The sequence below is a fragment of the Leopardus geoffroyi genome, chromosome A2 (assembly GCF_018350155.1).
Source record: "Leopardus geoffroyi isolate Oge1 chromosome A2, O.geoffroyi_Oge1_pat1.0, whole genome shotgun sequence".
Classification (NCBI taxonomy): domain Eukaryota; kingdom Metazoa; phylum Chordata; class Mammalia; order Carnivora; family Felidae; genus Leopardus; species Leopardus geoffroyi.
The window spans coordinates 8,523,711-8,540,619 of NC_059331.1; the positions used below are offsets into that span (position 1 = coordinate 8,523,711).

Consider the following 16,909-nt stretch of genomic DNA (forward strand, 5'->3'; position numbering starts at 1 on the left):
GGTTCCAAAAAGTGGCCCAGGCAGCCACCTGGGCTGACCCACCCCTCCCTGGGCTCAGGGGCCTGACTGCCCTTCCCCCGGGAGAAGCCACTAGGGTTATGAAGTCTATCTCTCAGGTGGAGACACTGAGGCCAGAATCAGAAGTGGGGGGGGGAGGGGGGATGAACGTTACTCCCGTTTCACGGGGCGGGGAGCGGTGGTGGAATACAGGCACACGCCTCACAGTCATCCAGGGAGCAAAACGGCAGTTGGCACTGCTCCGGGGCACATGTGGGTCCTGGAGCCAGGCTGTATGGCCTCGGGAGAGTCTTTGCCACACCTGTACCCTGCCCCACACCCCCAGCTTGCAGCCAGGCCGGCGGAGACCCCAGCATCACAGGCCTGCGGCAAGGGTGTGAGCAAGTCAGCTACCATAACGGCAGCAGAAAACCCATCTGGGGAAACCTTCGGCGCTAAGACGCGCACTATTATCATCTGCTTCTGCTGGCCTGTTACTGTTGTCACCCCTTCCACGGGTGGGGAAGCCGAGGCTCAGAGCTTCAGGTTCCCGCCGCGGGGCCTGGGCCTATCCTCTCCCAGTGCCCCCCAGTCCACACCTGGCCCCAAGCCCCAGCCAGCGTGATCTCAGCGTGGCCCAGCCGGACATTCGCCTGACGCAACGGTCGCGCCACCGCCAGGCCCTTGCACAACACGGGGCACGCAGCTGGCCGGTTAACGATTGACCGGGGGTTATTGGGGTGTCAGGGCATAAAAGGGGGCGGCAGTGGCGCCGTGGCCGCACCCTCAGAGCCTCAGCCATGCCCGTGCTCGCACTGTGCCTGCTGTGTGCCCTGGCCACCGAGCCCTGGCCCTCGTCTGCAGCTCCCGTGGGGAGCCTGGAGCCAGCACAACATGAGGAGCTGACCCTACTCTTCCACGGGACCCTGCAGCTGGGTCAGGCCCTCAACAGCGTATACAGGGCCACAGAGGCACGGCTGACAAAGGCTGGGCACAGCGTGGGCCTCTATGGCCACGCACTGGGGCTTCTGGGGCAGGAGGTCAGCCGGGGCCGGGATGCAGCCCAGGAGCTACGCACAAGCCTGTTGGAGATGCAGGTGGGCACTGCACTTGGGGCACCGTGGGGTAGATAGGAGTTTGCAGCACAAGTGCCTAAGGTAACCGACTGTCTGGGTTTGCCCAAGATCGAGGGGGTCCCAGGAACACAGGACTTCCAGTGTTAAAATTAGGCAAGTCCCAGGCAAACAAAGACAAGTTGATCATCCTACTAACATCCACTATTTATTGATCAGATGGAAGAGGATGCCCTAAAGCTCCAAGCAGAGGCCACGGCCCAGGCTCTAGGGGAGGCGGCACAGGGGCAGCGGGCGCTGCGGGAGAGCATGCTGCGGCTGGAAGGTCAGCTGAGGGGCGCTTGGCTGGGCCATGCCCAACAAGAATTTGAGGCCTTGAAGGTAAGAGGCTCCCAGCCCTGGTGGAGCTGGGACTCTGATTTCCCAGGCAGAACTTGCTTCTGAGCCTTGAGTCCCCGAGCTATCCCCAGGTCCATCTCCCAGTGCCATGGCCTCCAACCTATATGACCCTGGGCAAAACCCCTGTCCCCTCCCATGCCTCAGTTTCCCCATTTGCAAAGAAGCGTGACGACTGACGTCTCAAAGTGGAGACAGGGACTCAATACAGACAAAATGCTCCGCATGGGACAGGGGACACGGAAGTGACTCAATAAATGTATACGGTTAAGAGTAACTGGGTCTGGGGCGCCTGGGTGGCGCAGTCGGTTAAGCGTCCGACTTCAGCCAGGTCACGATCTCGCGGTCCGTGGGTTCAAGCCCCGCGTCGGGCTCTGGGCTGATGGCTCAGAGCCTGGAGCCTGTTTCCGATTCTGTGTCTCCCTCTCTCTCTGCCCCTCCCCCGTTCATGCTCTGTCTCTCTCTGTCCCAAAAATAAATAAACGTTGAAAAAAAAAAAAAAAAAAAAAAGAGTAACTGGGTCTGTCTCTCGAGCGCCCAGTAGCTACCCAGCCCTGCCTTTTGATAACCCATAGCATACTTATAACGATCCCATGAAGCAAGTCCCATTTCATCCCCGTTTAACAGATGGGGAAGTGGAGGCCAAAGAGTAGCAGTGAATGGCCAGGTCACACGGATACAGTCTGAGGGGCAGACGGCCCCGGGCGGCGTCGGGGGATGGAGGTGGGGCGGCCCCGGCTGAGGGTTCCGTCCTGACCCCGCAGGCCCACGCTGACAAGCAGAGCCACATCGTGTGGGCCCTCACAGGCCACGTGCAGCGACAGAGGCAGGAACTGGCAGCACAGCAGCACCGGCTGCGTCAGATCCAGGAGAGGTGAGCCTGGAGGGGGCTGGACGCACAGGACAGCCTGACGGCAGGTGCGCGGGGCAGCTGGGTGGGGACCCCTTTGCCTGGGCTGAGCCTGATCTCCACCCCCCCCCCCCCGCCCCGCCCCAGACTCCACACGGCGGCACTTCCAGCCTGAGCCTGCCTGCGTGGAACTGAGAACCAGTCACACACCGAGGGACGCTTCCTTCCGTGCCCCATGTGGCCCCTGCGCAAGGAGCTGCCTGTCCACTGGGGTCGGCCAGGGTGCTTCTGGCCACGGAGCAGAGACAGAAACAGGCGGGGACACAGGCAGAGGACATGGCCCCGTCGTGGAGGGGTGGAGGCAGGACATGTGATCCTTCATGCTTACACACCGCCGCGCCCCCCCCCCATTAAAGCGGAGTAGTGCCATCTCACTCTGCGTGTCTCTGTGCGTCTCTGTCTCGCTCCTGCTTTGCAGGATGCACGGATACCCCCATTCACGTGCCCAGCTGGGCCCTGGAGGCTGTACCTGTAGCTGGTATGGGGGGCGTAGACCTCACGGGCTGGGAACTCCAAGATCTCCTTGGTGGGCCGGCCCCTGGGGTCTGGGTAGGGCTTGACATGAAGCAGCTCCGGGGAGAGGCAGAAGTGCGGGTTCTCGGGAGCCGGGGAGATGTCGATCTTGAGCTGGGCTGGGGAGGGAGTAGGGGGTTTGCACCTGCCTGGAAGCCTCCCAGCCCAGCCCCACCCTCTCTGGGCTTCAGGATCAGAGCTCTGACTTTTCCATAATGCCCCCTAGTGGCTGTCCTTCAGGTGCTAAGGCCAGCGGGCATCCTCAATTGCTGTACCTTGCCCTTGCGTTTGATCACCTCTGCCCTGGGGACCCAGGTCCCCACCGCCACCATGTCCCCCATTTGACCCACTATCTGTCTTATTATGTTTCTTGTCTATGACTCCCATTAGGGATCCCTGAAGTCAGGGATTTGTGTATCATGGTCACCGCGAGGTCCCCAGGGCCTGGCACGGCAGGTACTCAGTGTGGGTTTGTTGAGTGACTGCGTGAAAGTGACACCTCTCATTTAGGAGGTGTGGCACGCACCAGTCACGGGCCGCAGGCGCCGCAGTAGAGAGGATGGGCGTCGCATGTCAGCCAGGAACTTGAAGAGGTCCTCATCGCTGAGCCGCTCAGCTTCCTGCACGGGACACGCCCGCGTAAACTGGGTCCCTGGGGTCTGTGCGCCCACAGTGGGGTGACAGGGGTTGTGCCTGGGCACCCCTCCCTCAGCCCCACGGCCATGACACCTGCCTGCTTAAAGAAGTTGGTGACGGTTAGCGTGGCTGGGCGGAAGCTGGAGAAGCTGCAGGTGTCATCCCCACCACTCGTCCGATCCTGGGGCCCCCGACGGCGGCGGTCAGTCCAGGCAGGTCGGCGCTCTAGGGGAAGTGGTGACAGTGATGGAGGCGGCAGAGATGAAAGGGAGGCGGGGAGGGCCCGAGAGACGCGGGGACTCAACGTTGTACCAAGTCCAGCCAGCAGAGGGCGCATCGTCCCCTCCCCGGTGGCCCCGCCCCTGGCCCGTCAGCCCCGCCTCCTCACCTCCCTCGGAGTCCGAGTCGCGGTCCGTCTGGCCGGCGCTGCTCACGATGTTGGCCAGGTGAATGGCGGTCCAGGCGAAGGGCATGCGGTAGCGGCCCAGGCGGGTGCAGAACTGCTCGGCTGCCAGGCGCAGCTTCTCCAGCTTCTCTTTGTTCTGTGGGGAGACCCCCCACCAAGCCCCCAAGTGCTCAGGGCCCCAGGCCTACCGAATCCAGGATCCGCCCTGCCCGGTGACCCCTTCGCCACCCTGCTCAGCCTCCACCTGCTTACCTTGGCCGTGTCCACCTCCTTCATCACCATGTATGGCTCGCAACACTCGCTGATGTCCCCCTGCTGCAACACCTTCTCCAGCTGGGGGGCCGGCAGGGCCAGTGAGGCGCTGCTGGGACCCCAGCCTCCCACCCCATTCCCACCCACTCCCCTGGACCCCTCAGGGGCCCTCAGACACTCCATCCAGCTAGGGCTTTTGCTCCAACACCTCCCATGGTTCCCACTGTCCTCGGGATTGAGCAAGAGTTGGCTTGCCCCGCCAGCTGCCCCTCCCCATGCTTTGAACCCACTCCAAACCCCCGTCTCCGTAACTTCCCTATGTTTATACTTTCGTTTGTATAAACAGAGGCCACTCCAAGCATGGCTGGACTCCAGTCCTGACCACCTGGAGGGTATGGGAGCCCGAACAGGTCCCTAACTCATGGTGTACTTCAGTTTCCCCATCTGTAAAATGGGGGGCCACGGCAACCCCCACTTCCTGGGGCTGTGGTAAGGATTAGAGGTGGCAAGCCCTGCGTACCCTGACCGACCATGAGCCCTGCCTGCCTGTAGGTGCCGTTAGCGTAACCTAATAGAACGTTTTGGGGAAGGAAATCTGAGATCACTCCTAGAAACAGAAAATCTCACACAGATGTGCCAGCTACGTCTTTCCTCCCCTGATAAACTGAAAAACTCCCAACTTAAAAAGAGTTTCAGATGTTCATCTGCACGGGCCAGGATGCCGTTTCTCCCCAGGCCGCCCACTCATGGGTCTTGGCCTGGCTGCCACCTCTCCACGGAAGCCCTCTGTGATTTCTCCCCACCTGGGTCGTGTGAGGAGCCTCCTCTGGGCTTGCCCGGCTGCCTGTGCTTTCCCCACAACACACTCATCACCCTTCTTGATGACATGGCCATCTTCTTCCATGAGAACAGGGCCCACACCGCGTTTACCATTATCATCACCCCCTGGCCCAGCCCCAGCAGGCACCTTGATGACCAGGAAGATATCAGGTGAGGGGTAGGTCACGGACAAGATGGCAGAGCGGGCCAGCGTGGAGATGGCAGGGTGGGTGCCATGGGCCCGCAGTAGCCCCTTCACAGAGTCCGAGTTCAGGTCAAAGTAGAAGTTTTCTGAGATCTGGGGACACGAAAAGCAGCTGGGCCACCACCTCCAGGAAGCCCACTGCGGGGCAACAAGGAGGAGGGTCGGGGTAGGAATGGGAAGAAAGGGGCTCCTACCTTCTTTTTCTCCCGCACATCATACAGGGCCAAGATGCCAAAGATGGGCTCAATTTCGATTTCAAACCTACGGTGAACGGGGACTCTCTGGCAGAGGCCGTCCCTAATACTTGGACCATCCACACACCCCAGTCCCTCTTGAGACCCGGCCCAGCCTTGGTGCATCGTGGTGGGGGGCACCTAATTTCCACTGGGCCACAAAGAATTGCTGCTTACGGGCTTCCAGGAAAAGCCTGTCCCGTTTTGCAAATAGGGAAACTGAGGCATCAAGCCCCCGCCCCCCCCAGTAACTCACACAGAGCCCTTCCCCCGAAAATATGGCCCTTGTTCAGATGGGATGGAGGAAGCTTTTGCCACGAGAGTGCCCCTCATCGTGAAATTGTCACCTCCTGGGCCTCGCTGTGCCCCCCTCTCTGGGGTGTCCTCAGCCACCCTGGGCTGAGCTCCCACTTCGCTTGCCTGCACCGTCCCTGTAACCACCTTCCCATCTTATTCTGCCCTGCTGGCCCCCACTCACCATGCGAGCCCTAAGGAAGCATTTTAAAACTTAAAATGTGAGGGACGCCTGGGTGACTCAGCCGGTTAAGCGTCTGACTTCGGCTCAGGTCACGATCTCACAGATCAGGAGTTCGAGCCCCGCGTCGCGCTCTGTGCTGACAGCTCAGAGCCTGGGTCCTGCTTCAGATTCTGTGTCTCCCTCTCTCTCCGCCCCTTCCCCACTCACACTCTGTCTCTCTCTCTCAAAAAATAAACATTAAAAAAAAAAAACACCTCAAAATTTGAGGCTCCCCAGTGTGCTGAAAACAAAATCCTACAGGGCTCCGTCCCGCCCACCTCTTGGCCTCATTTTTCCCCTCTCCAGACATCTCCCAGCCTTCGGGTGTGCCCTTTCCTCCCACCCAGAGGGCCCTGTATGGTCATCCCACGGTTACAGGTCCTGGATACGGTAGGTAGTGTTTGTTGAATGACTGAATATTCAAAGAGCTGGTTCCCAACCCTACTTCTTGGGACGGGCCTCAGGCCACACCAGGGCCTCCCTTTCCTGCCCCCATCCAGGCAGGAACTCAGGGTGGGGAGGGGCAGTGCTGGGCTTAGGTCCAAGGCCACATCCTGTTCAGCTCAATTCCCACGCACTTCTGGCTGCTTGCCGGGGGGGGGCTGATGTGGAGGGGGCCTCGGTCAGCTAGAAGTCAGGTCCAGGGTCACCAGCGCCCCCTCCGGCCCGGGTCCCGGCAGAGCCAGTACCAGATTCTGGCCTCCTAAGTCATGTGATCTCGGGCACAGTGACTGGCACCCTGTGCCTCAGTTTCCCCACCTGCGCCTACTTCACAAGGTTGTGGTGAAGATTGGAGGTCGTACGTGTGCAGGGCTGAGAACGCAGCCCGGCACACAGTTGGCGCTTAAGGACCCGGTGGCTTTGAATAACGAGAAAAGGAAGTCATTTCCCACCTCAAAGCGCACGGATGACCTCACGGGTCTCAGGGCCGCACACGGTAACAGCCTGGCTTGAGTAGTGGGCCCCAAGTGTGTGCCCGCACCATACCCCACGCGGGGCCTCGCGGGTCTGGAGGGAGGCGTGGGTCAGCACACTTACTTCAGCGACAGACACTTGACCAAGATCCTCTGTCCGAAGTGCTCACGGGGCGGCTCGGGGCGGCTGCAGCGTTCCACGGCCTCATCCTGCCAAGAACCGGGGAGGGCAGCTGGGACACATCCGTGACGAAGGGCTTGGAACGCGGGGCCCGAGGCCAGCTCTGCCCCCCCGACCTGACTTAAGTTTCTTTCAGTTCCTGTCTCTGTGCTTTGGCACATCCCACTGCCCCAGGCTGGAACCCCCTTTTTCTCCCCTCCTTGTCATCGTCCAGGTGGCGGCTTAGCGGGCACTTCCTCCCCGATCCCTGAGGCCTGAGCAGGGACCTCGTCCAGGTGTCCACAATGTCACGTGGCCGGGACCCAGAGGGCCATGTGAGGGCCAGTTACCGGCAACTCATCATGACATTACTCCCCCTGGACTGCAATTTCTTGGTAGGAGGGTCTCTCCTCCACAGGGCAGGGACGGAGTCTACCCCGTTCATGTACCTCCAGGACTTGCCATTCGTGTCGGTCAAGCAAATACAGAAGTATACAGTAGGCACCTCCTCAAAGTTGGTTGGATAAACACAGACGTATACAGAAAACATTAGATTAACACTGCCTGGACATTCACAGGGGTATATACTAGGCTCCCTACAAATACTGCTGAATAAACGTAGGAGTATACAGCAAGCACTTGATAAATGGCTGAATGAAAACACAGGTGTCTACACTAGGTTCCCAATAAAAGTGAGTGGGTAGGGGCTGGCTCGGTCAGTGCAGACGTGACTCTTAGTCTCGGGGAGGTGAGTTCGAGCCCTGAGTTGGGCACAGAGATTATTTAAAAAAAAAAAAAAAAAGTCAGTTGGATAAACACAGGTACTGGAGACATATTAATTGCTGAAATGCTGTTTGATTAAATAAAGGACTATAGGGTCACCTGGTGGCTCAGTCCGTTGAGCGTCCGACTTCAGCTCAGGTCAGGATCTCACGGTTCGTGGATTCGAGCCCCGAGTTAGGCTCTCTGTTGACAGCTCAGAGCCTGGAGCCTGCTTCAGATTCTGTGTCTGCCCCTCTCTCTGCCCCTCCCTGGCTCACACGTGCACACACGCACGTTCTCTCTCTCTCTCCAAAATGGGTAAACATTAAAAAAAATTTTTTGTAAATAAAGGACTATACAATAGGTATACAATTAACATTGGTTGAATAGAGAGGTATATAATAAGTGCCCAATAAATGCTGGGTGATAAATAAAGGAGTATATATACAACAAAAGCCACTGAATAAAAATACACGGTATACACTAGGTGCCCAATAAATGTTAGCGAGATAAATATAGTCATATATAGTAGGTGCTCAATAAATACCAGTTTAATTTTTTTTTTAATTTTAATTATTTTTGAGAGACAGAGCATGAGAAGGGGAGAGAGGCAAAGGAAAGAGAGAGAACCTTTAAAAAAAAACCCTTTTTTTTTAATGTTTTATTTATTTTTGAGACAGAGTGTGAGTGGGGAAGGGGAGAGAGGGAGAGAGGGAGAGAGGGAGAGAGAGAGAGAGAGAGACACCGAATCAGAAGCAGGCTCCAGGCTCCGAGCTGTCAGCACAGAGCCCGATGCGGGGCTTAAACTCATGGACCGCAAGATCATGATCTGAGCCAAGGTCGGACACTTAACTAACTGAGCCACCCAGGTGCCCCCGAGAGAGACAGAATCTTAAGTGGCCTCCATGCTCAGCACAGAGCCCAACATGGGGCTCAATCCCACGATCATGACCTGAGCCCAAATCAAGAGTCAGACGCTCAACGGACTGAGCCACCCGGGCACCCCAATTAGATTGTTTGACTAAAGAGAAGGCTATACAACGGCATATATTAAGTATGGGTTGAATGAATATAGGAGTCTATGGTAGGTATCCAATAAATGCTGGCTGGATAAATATAAGGGCATGTGGTAGGCATCCAATAAAAGGAACCGAATTTAAAAACACGGGGGCATACAGTAGGCAACCAGAGAACGTTGGTGGGATACCAACATACCACATAGGGTCAGTCGCATGGGTACTGGCCTCAGGGCCTGTGTGGGCCTGTGGGCACCCACCTCATCGGGTGCTGGGTAGAGGGCCAGCAGGGCGCGGGGCCGGTGCTGTCGCCGCAAGGCCTCGTTCCGCCGGTCCACATCTTCAGGGGCTGTGCGTTCCAGCAGCGAGGGCAGCAATGAGTCAGCTGCCAAGTTCCTCAGGTCGAAGATGCCAGAGGCCCCACTGCTTCGAGGGGTGTCATCCAGGGAGCCCGAGGAGTGCCGGGGGTCATCCTGCCAGGGGAGAACGCACAAGCACTGAGCGCCAGCTGGATGCACCTCCACCCCACTCAGAGGCATCCTCATGCCCAATCAACGGATGGGAAAACTGAGGGTCATGGGGTGGGGTTACCACTACAAGGGTCACTGTGAGGCTTTGCTAAGCCTCTTTCTAGAACCTTCTGCCCCTCCTTTACCATTGTTGGAGGAGGCTACTCCTAAGCTTACGTACTCATCTGGCCAATCAGAACACGACATCTGCCGGCCCCAGGGATTGGCGGCAAAGTAAGGCCATGTCTGGGTTGGGCCAATGAGAGCCTTCCGTGATGCTTTGCTCACTGTTGTCAGGGGAGGGAGAGGTCTTCCCATTGGAGCTGTCACTGGCTCAGGGCCCTGCCTCACCTCCTAGACTCGGTTGTGGTCAGAGCCAGACTACCCTGGTTCAAATTCCCACTCAGCTCTGTGACCCTGTGTCCCTGAACCCAACTCAAAGGCCCTCAGCTTCCCCACCTACATCTGAAACTAGTAACAATGGAAACGATAACAATAATTCTTGGTAGGATTATCGTTGGCATAAAGTAGGAGCCCAGTGAATACTGGTTCACAAAATTTCGGCTCAAGACCCACTAGGCCAGTGACATTCTCCTAATCACCGTGCTGTGCCTCGGTTTCTTCCTTTCTTTCTCTTTTTTAAAAAAAAATATTTATTTTTGAGAAAGAAACACAGAGCGTGAGCGAGAGAGGGGCAGAGAGAGGGAGACACAGAATCAGAAACAGGCTCCAGGCTCTGAGCTGTCAGCACAGGGCCCGACGCGGGGCTCGAACTCACGAACCGCGAGATCACGACCTGAGCCGAAGTCGGACGCTTAACCGACCGAGCCACCCAGGCGCCCCTGGGCCTCGGTTTCTTATCGGCAAAACGGTGTTGCCCTGCCTCACGGGATGAAAGATGAGGACCAGTAGAAAGTATTTAGTACACACTAAGCACTTAATAAATGTTTATACTTATCACCCTTAACTTTTAACCCACGGGGCTGATACGTTTCCTTTTGGAGTCGAGACTGTTTGGGTCACTTCCCATCACATGGGACTCACAGCTGGGGCCTAGAGCTCACACACACCCCTAAGGTGGCCCCTGCCCGGGGCTCCCTCACCGAGTCCTCTGGGCCGGACCTCTCATCCCCAGAAGTGTCCTGCTCAAAGACCTGGCGGGTGAGGCCCTTTTGCCGCTCTCGCTGCGTCTCTGTGGTGATGGGGCTGAACGCTGCACTCAGATGCTGGTACCTGGGAGGAGGTAGGGCTGGGTGGGTAGCAGGGAGAAGGGCACACCCACCCTGCAATACACCAGAGAAGATCCACCGGAGAAGTCTGGCCGTCCTTGTGGGGACAGCGGCCAACAAACAGGAGGACTAGTCCAACGGGCTCTCCTGGGCTCAGACCGGGCCTCTTGACCCTCTCCCCCGAGCTGCCCCCCAAGCCAGACCCACCTCCTGTGGGCGATGATCCAATCCTCTGTGTACATCTCCACCGCGGCCCTCACCTGGGCATCCAGCTTTCTGCACAAAATATAATCAGGGTAAACGGAGGCAGGGCACAGTGTTAATCCGTCCAGTGGCCTGAGGTGGGTCTTACCCCCCTGCCTGTTATAGAGAAGTGGAGACAGAAGCTCAGAGAGGGAGGGTACCTCACCCAAGGCCACACAGCCGAGCCAGGAGTTGAACTTGGGGGCCATTGGAGCTTGACGGAAAGGGGGTGCTGATGAGGGGCATGGAGGCAGAACTGAGTTACAGACAAGGAGGGCCTGGCGCCGAACGCACCCATCCTCGGGGTCCCGGGCTCCGTGGTCCGGCATTCCCGGGGCTGTAACAGCAGCTCGAGGTCATCAGCTGGAAACTCGGCCAGGTCCCGGAGGGGCCCGGGTTCGGCATCTGGAGGCCGGCTCAGGAGCACATCCTCGAAGTCCAGGGGCTCAATGACTTCAGTCAGTGGGACCTGGGTTGGAGCAGAGTGGCTGTGGCCCCCGCCCTGGGGGCTGAGAGTGGGGGTGAGCGTGGGCTTGGGCTCGGGTAAGAGGGCGGTGGGAGCCATAGAGAGTGTTGGAGCTGTGAGGAGCCAAGGAGGACAGTGACCTCAGACTCTCTACCCGTATCCCAGAGCGGCCTGGCCCGCCCCTCTTTCCAGGCAGGAAATCACACCCTGTGCCTGGAGGGGCAGGGCTCTGCTGGAAGGAAAGGCATGTGGGCTGCAGCAAAGAAAGACAATTCCTAAGGCTCCCCTCCCTCCCTCTCCCAGCAGCTGGAAGTACCTCCCATCCCCCAACCCCCGCCCAGTCCCCATCTGGGTGGTCCAGGCAGCAGGAGGTGGGGCGACCTCAGGGTGACCACCCACGGGGCTGCAGCGAGGGGACTACCCTCCCCACTCACAGAGAAAGAGAGTGGGGACAGTCCCTCCGGGCACTAGTGGGAGGGGCGGGTGTGACCAAGGCCCGGCAGAGGGGGTTCCCCACGTAGGCCAGAGAGCAGGGTCCTGGAGGGGTCACCGCCCAAACACGTACCCCCAGGGAGCCGCTGCTGCGTCTGCTGGAGTGGGGGGAGCCACTGCGCTCCCGGGACACCTGCTTCCGTACCTCCGCAGCCACCGTCCTGCGGGGACAGAAGGGGGCCACTGGGGACACGAACACTTGGGCAGTGGGGCCCGGAGAACTCCACTTCGGGCCAATAAATCCCTTCTCCGAGACGAAAATCCAGGCTGTGGAAGGGAAAAACCAGGCCACGGACCAGGAGAATCTAGGCTTCAGAACCCACGGATCTCAGCCCAGAGGTCCCAGGACCACCCCCAAGCTGGGCCTGGGGCCCTCCCAACCCCCACTAAGCACAGATGGAAGGAATTGCTCCCGGCAGAGCATGAGGGTCACAGATCCTTCTCTATCCCTGGCACCCACCAAGGGTCTAAGTCCTGCCTGGGCGGCTCCCTGGTCCCCAACCTCCGCTCCCTCATCTGGGGGACCCGCGTCCACCCTGCCTGCCTCCCATCCAGAATATGCGCCCCGTCCCACCCTTGCTGTGGGGCTTTGGACAAGTTACTCCTGCCTCTGAGCCTCAGTTTACCCATCTGTACCTGAAGGGACCTCACAAGGCTGCTGCGCAGAGCCGAGCAGGGGGCTCGGCATTCAGGGGTCACTCTGTACCTCATTGTCAGGGAGTCGGAGACAACGCTGAGCATGTGTCAAGAGGCCAGCAGGACCCGCAGGGCACACGCAGGAACCAAGGTCCGTGCGGTGGCCTTCTTGGGCCACCTGTATCTGTGCCGGCCTTCACAGGCAGGGAGGATAGAGTGAAGAGGGAAGACCCACGGGGGAGGGGGCCAGCACAGGAATCTGGGACTTGGTGGGGCCGGGCTCCCCCAGGCACTCAATTCCTTCAGCTGAGCTTAGAAGGAGGGGAAGGAGAGAGAGCCACACAGATATCTGCGGAAGAACATTCCAGGCAAAAGGTACGGTAAGTACAAAGACTCTAAGGCTGGGCTGTGAGCTCCTAGACCCCTGGTCCCCCCAGGGTCTCTATGAAGGCAGGACGAGGGCTACGTGTCCCCAGCAACAGCCCCGCATATAGTAGCTACTCAATAAATATTTTAAAACGTTAAGCTATGTATTTTTGAGAGACGGAGGGAGAGAGAGCACAAGGCGGGGAGCGGCAGAGAGGGGCACACAGAATCTGAAGTAGGCTCCAGGCTCCCAGGTGTCAACGCAGAGCCCAACACGGGGCTCAAACCCATGAACCGCGAGATCATAACCTGAGCCGAAGTCAGACGCCTAACTGGCTGAGCCACCCAGGTGCCCCTCAGTAAATTTTTCTTGGTGAAATGAGTGAATCCCTCCCAATCTTCCCCTCGGTCCAACTCGACTGAACCCACTGTTAGAAGCCGCAGACATTTTAGCTGTGTGGCTTTGGGCTGGTGGACACCCTTTCTGGGCCTCAATCCCTCTTAAAATTGAGAAGGCAATTGCCTGGGTGTTTGGGCCTTACTCCCTTCTATTTTCCACTTCTCTGTGTGCCGGGGAGTTTTCCCAATGAAAAGTTATACCCCCAAAAAAGCACGATGCTGGGGCGCCTGGGTGCCTCAGTCCATTAAGTGTCCGACTTTGGCTCAGGTCACCATCTCACAGTTCGTGAGTTCGAGCCCCGCGTCAGGCTCTGTGCTGACAGCTCAGAGCCTGGAGCCTGCTTCCGATTCTGTGTCTCCCTCTCTCTCTGCCCCTCCCCTGCTCGCGCGCTCTCTCCCTCTCAAAAACAAATAAAATAAAAACATTTGTAAAAATACAGAAATAAAAATTTTAAAAAAGCACTATGCCGATTGCCAACCTATGGCCCATGGGCCACCGATGAAATGGATGCGTGCAGTGGGGCTCAGGTAAGACAGGTGGGGGCGGGGGGTCATCTGGAAGCCTCTGAATTCAAATCCGTGTAGGTCAAACAAACTTGACTGTGACCCTGATCCAACATGGGGGCCTCCAGTGGAGACCTCAGCCTCACGCCTCTGTCTCCGCGTTCTATTTATTTTCTTTGTTAATGGTCTCAGAGTCTTGCTTCTACTGGTTGGGGTTTGATCTTCTAGGAAATTCAAAGGTTGTGCAAAATGAGGTAGGGGCCCTCAAGTTCCCAACGTTGGGGCTGCCTCTTCTGGAAGCCTGGGCACACAGGGTCTTGGGGATGATTTATGAAAGACGCCAGGACAGGGCACCGGTCTGTGCCCTGGTCCCAGATGTTCAACAGCTGTTACCCCAGAGCAGGGAGAGGGGAGGAGGGAGGGCGGGGCCACTTCATTTTTGTCTTTGGCCCTGGAGAGATGGCCCCAGAGTGGAAAAAAGGCCAGGTCCTCAACACCGTGGCCCAGGAGCCAGCTTCCCGTGTCACAGGGCTCTGCGCTTGGGAGCTGGGCAAGCATGGACGGGTGGCACCCCCTCTCTGGACCTCTGGGCTCAGGACAGTACCCACACCTTAATGAACTGTTCTGAGTGTAGGGCTTGGCACACAGTAAGTGCTCAATTAAGGCTGGCTGTAAGCATGTTGCCTCGAAAGGATCCCGAGAAACTGGAATCTCTGGACCTTCTTTTTATGCCGAAAGGGGGTGAGGCTCAGAGAAGGGTGGTAAGGCGCTCAGGGTCACACAGCAGGTGGCCAGGAGCAAACCCCTGGGGGCCAGAGGGCAGAGTCTATGCCCTCCAGCATCTGCCATTCCACGTGGCCTGTGATGGGGAGCAGGGCCGAGAACAGGGGCTCAACCTGCCTCTTCTATGTCCACACTCGCCCCCCACAGTGGTCCCATCCAGCCTCCGGGTTTCAGCACCATCTAAACAATGACAATCCTGGAGTCCGTTCGGTGGGATACCTGCCTCCTTTGCATGCCCTCGCGGGGTCCTGCAGGCATGCGCCATCGCCGTAACCCTGCCTTCCCAGCATCCTCCTGTCTCCCTAAGGGCAGCCCCGCCCTCTGGGGTGCTCAGGACCCGCACCTGGGAGGCACCCCCAATGCCCCTCTCTTTCTCATCCCCACATCAGATCTGCTTCAGACGCCCCCGTGGAGCACATCTTTAAAAAAGGAGGCAAGACGTTGAGCTGAATGTGGTGGTTTTTCTCAGGAAGGGATTTCAGAATTGCAATGGCAAAAAATGTCAAGATCAGGCGGTGGGTTACAGCCGCCGGTGAGATAAATCCTCCAACAGGGAAAATCGACAACCCTATGTGACACTGTAGAGACGCTCACAGGGGAAAGGGTAAGCAGTGGCGTCACTGGGAAATTCATGAGAGACAGTGGACCTCACCCCAGGGCTGGCCAGATTAACAGAAGTCTAGCCTCACCGGGGAGGAGGATAAAACCAGAACCAAGAATGGCATAAGCCTCTGACGTTACGTGTTCCCACCTGTGTAAAAAGCGAGAGAATAGGGGTGCCCGCGTGGCTCAGTCGGTTACGCATCCGACCCTTGATTTTGGCTCGGGTCGTGATCTCGAGGTTCGTGAGTTCAAGCCCCACGTCGGGCTCTGCACTGACAGTGCGGAGCCTGCTTGGGATTCCCTTTTTCTGCCCTTCCCCCGCTCTCTCTCTTTCTCAAAATAAACAAAACTTAAAAGAGAAAAAGACTTAACTTTTTTAAAAAAGACAAGACTTTTTAAAAAACTTAAAAAAAAAAAAAAGCAAGAGAAGAATATGAATCCTTATAAAACCCCAGTGATTCCTCCTTATACCCCACCCCTAGCCTTCCTGGCCCGTCAGAACATTCTAAAGACAAAGAATCAGGGGCACCTGGGTGCCTCGGTCAGGTGGGTGCCCAACTTCACTCGGGTCATGATCTCACAGTTCGTGGGTTCGAGCCCCGCATCGGGCTCTGTGCTGACAGCTCGGAGCCTGGAGCCTGCTTCGGACTCTCTGTCTCCCTCTCCCTGCCCCTCCTCTGCTCACGCTCTGTCTCTCTCTCAAAAATAAATAAACGTTAAATAAAGACAAAGCGTCTGCCTGCCCGTGAGGATATGAAGCCACAGGAACTCTCATCTGCTGCTGGGGGAGCCCCTTTGGAAAATTATCGGTAATTATCAAGCAAAGCTGAAGATCTGGAGGCGCAGACGCTCAGGAGGAAACGCGTGGCTGAGAACGTGCCCGGCAGCCGGGGTCATGACAGCCCCCCCATGCTCCTCAACAGGACATGGAGAATACACTAGCTGGGAAATAGTATGCAGCAAGGAAAAAGGAGGGACCCGACTACAGGCTGAGGCCCAGATGAGCCCTCCTGCTTGACACTGTGTTGGGTGAGACTCACTCGGCACCCGGGACTCGACGTCCCGTGTGATCCCATTTGTGAGACGTTCTAAACAGGCAAAGTCAACCTGTGCCAGGCAGGGAGCCAGCTCGGATGGCGAAAACCATAATGCAAATGAGGAAGGGGTGGGAGTCGCCATCAGCGTGGTAGGTCCCTGAGGGACACAACTGGGTGCAGATCAGGAGGGGCTGCTGGGTTGGGTGGCCCAGGAGATGGAGACCGCCCTTGTCTCGACCCAAGTGACTTTTTTCCCCCTGGCATTTACTGTTTGGTTGCCGTTGTTTTGTTTTTTAATTTTTTTTTTTTTTAAGTAAACTACCCCCAGCGTGGGGCTTGACCCCATAATCCTGAGATCAAGAGTCCCATGCTCCACTGATGGAGACAAACAGGCGCCCCCCCCCCCCCCATTTATAACTACTCTTTAAACTTTGCACTTTCCTAGATGCATGTCAAATGTCATGATTTTTTCTAAAAGTAAAAAAATAGGAATATATGCACGTGCTCACGTTTGTAGACATATTTGGGGACAGGGGTAGGAGGGAGCCATTTCCTTGAAATCCCAAAGACCCCTCTGGAATTTTCAACGCATGTCTCATTGCCCTCCGACAAGTCACTATTTCGAGAGTGACCTAACCGCTTTGAGTCCAGCCTGCAACAGTTAAACCCACGGGGAGCCCGGGTGGCTCAGTCCAGCATGATATCAGCTCAGGTCACGATCCCAGGGTCGTGGGATCAAGCCCAACGTCGGGCTCCGCCCCGCGTTTGGGGCACCTCGGTGGCTTAGTTGGTTAAGCATCCAACTTCAGCCCAAGTCATGATCTCATGATTCA

At 57.3% G+C, this 16,909-nt stretch overlaps 2 protein-coding genes across 12 annotated transcripts in view; one reads left to right on the forward strand and one right to left on the reverse strand.

Annotated features, from left to right (window-relative positions):
• Positions 1–16,909, reverse strand: part of DOCK6 (dedicator of cytokinesis 6) — a 45,070-nt gene that overhangs the window by 25,597 nt on the left and 2,564 nt on the right. For 5 of the 11 annotated variants that reach the window (XM_045491970.1, XM_045491969.1, XM_045491966.1 and 2 more), the window contains exons 1-12: positions 10,957–11,060; positions 10,755–10,823; positions 10,422–10,551; positions 9,070–9,282; positions 6,996–7,081; positions 5,402–5,468; positions 5,151–5,300; positions 4,184–4,264; positions 3,914–4,067; positions 3,623–3,750; positions 3,416–3,509; positions 2,846–3,008 (exon numbers count right to left, since the gene is read on the reverse strand). In XM_045491970.1, coding sequence (XP_045347926.1) covers positions 2,846–3,008; positions 3,416–3,509; positions 3,623–3,750; positions 3,914–4,067; positions 4,184–4,264; positions 5,151–5,300; positions 5,402–5,468; positions 6,996–7,081; positions 9,070–9,282; positions 10,422–10,551; positions 10,755–10,823; positions 10,957–11,036 — 1,415 coding nt within the window. In that variant the 5' untranslated portion in view covers positions 11,037–11,060. The other 6 variants (XM_045491973.1, XM_045491972.1, XM_045491971.1 and 3 more) reach the window with 3 other exon arrangements.
• On the forward strand, positions 190–2,750 carry ANGPTL8 (angiopoietin like 8). The gene is made up of 4 exons (XM_045491987.1): positions 190–1,094; positions 1,290–1,451; positions 2,231–2,340; positions 2,464–2,750. Exons 1-4 carry the CDS (start codon positions 798–800, stop codon positions 2,489–2,491), a joined length of 597 nt encoding a protein of 198 aa, XP_045347943.1. The 5' UTR covers positions 190–797; the 3' UTR covers positions 2,492–2,750.

Excerpts from the sequence above, each read along its gene's own strand:
- ANGPTL8 (XM_045491987.1), top strand. The coding sequence starts at position 798 with ATGCCCGTGCTCGCACTGTGCCTGCTGTGTGCCCTGGCCACCGAGCCC. Across the intron at positions 1,095-1,289 it reads CAAGCCTGTTGGAGATGCAG|ATGGAAGAGGATGCCCTAAA; the intron begins GTGGGCACTGCA and ends TTTATTGATCAG. Across the intron at positions 2,341-2,463 it reads CTGCGTCAGATCCAGGAGAG|ACTCCACACGGCGGCACTTC; the intron begins GTGAGCCTGGAG and ends GCCCCGCCCCAG.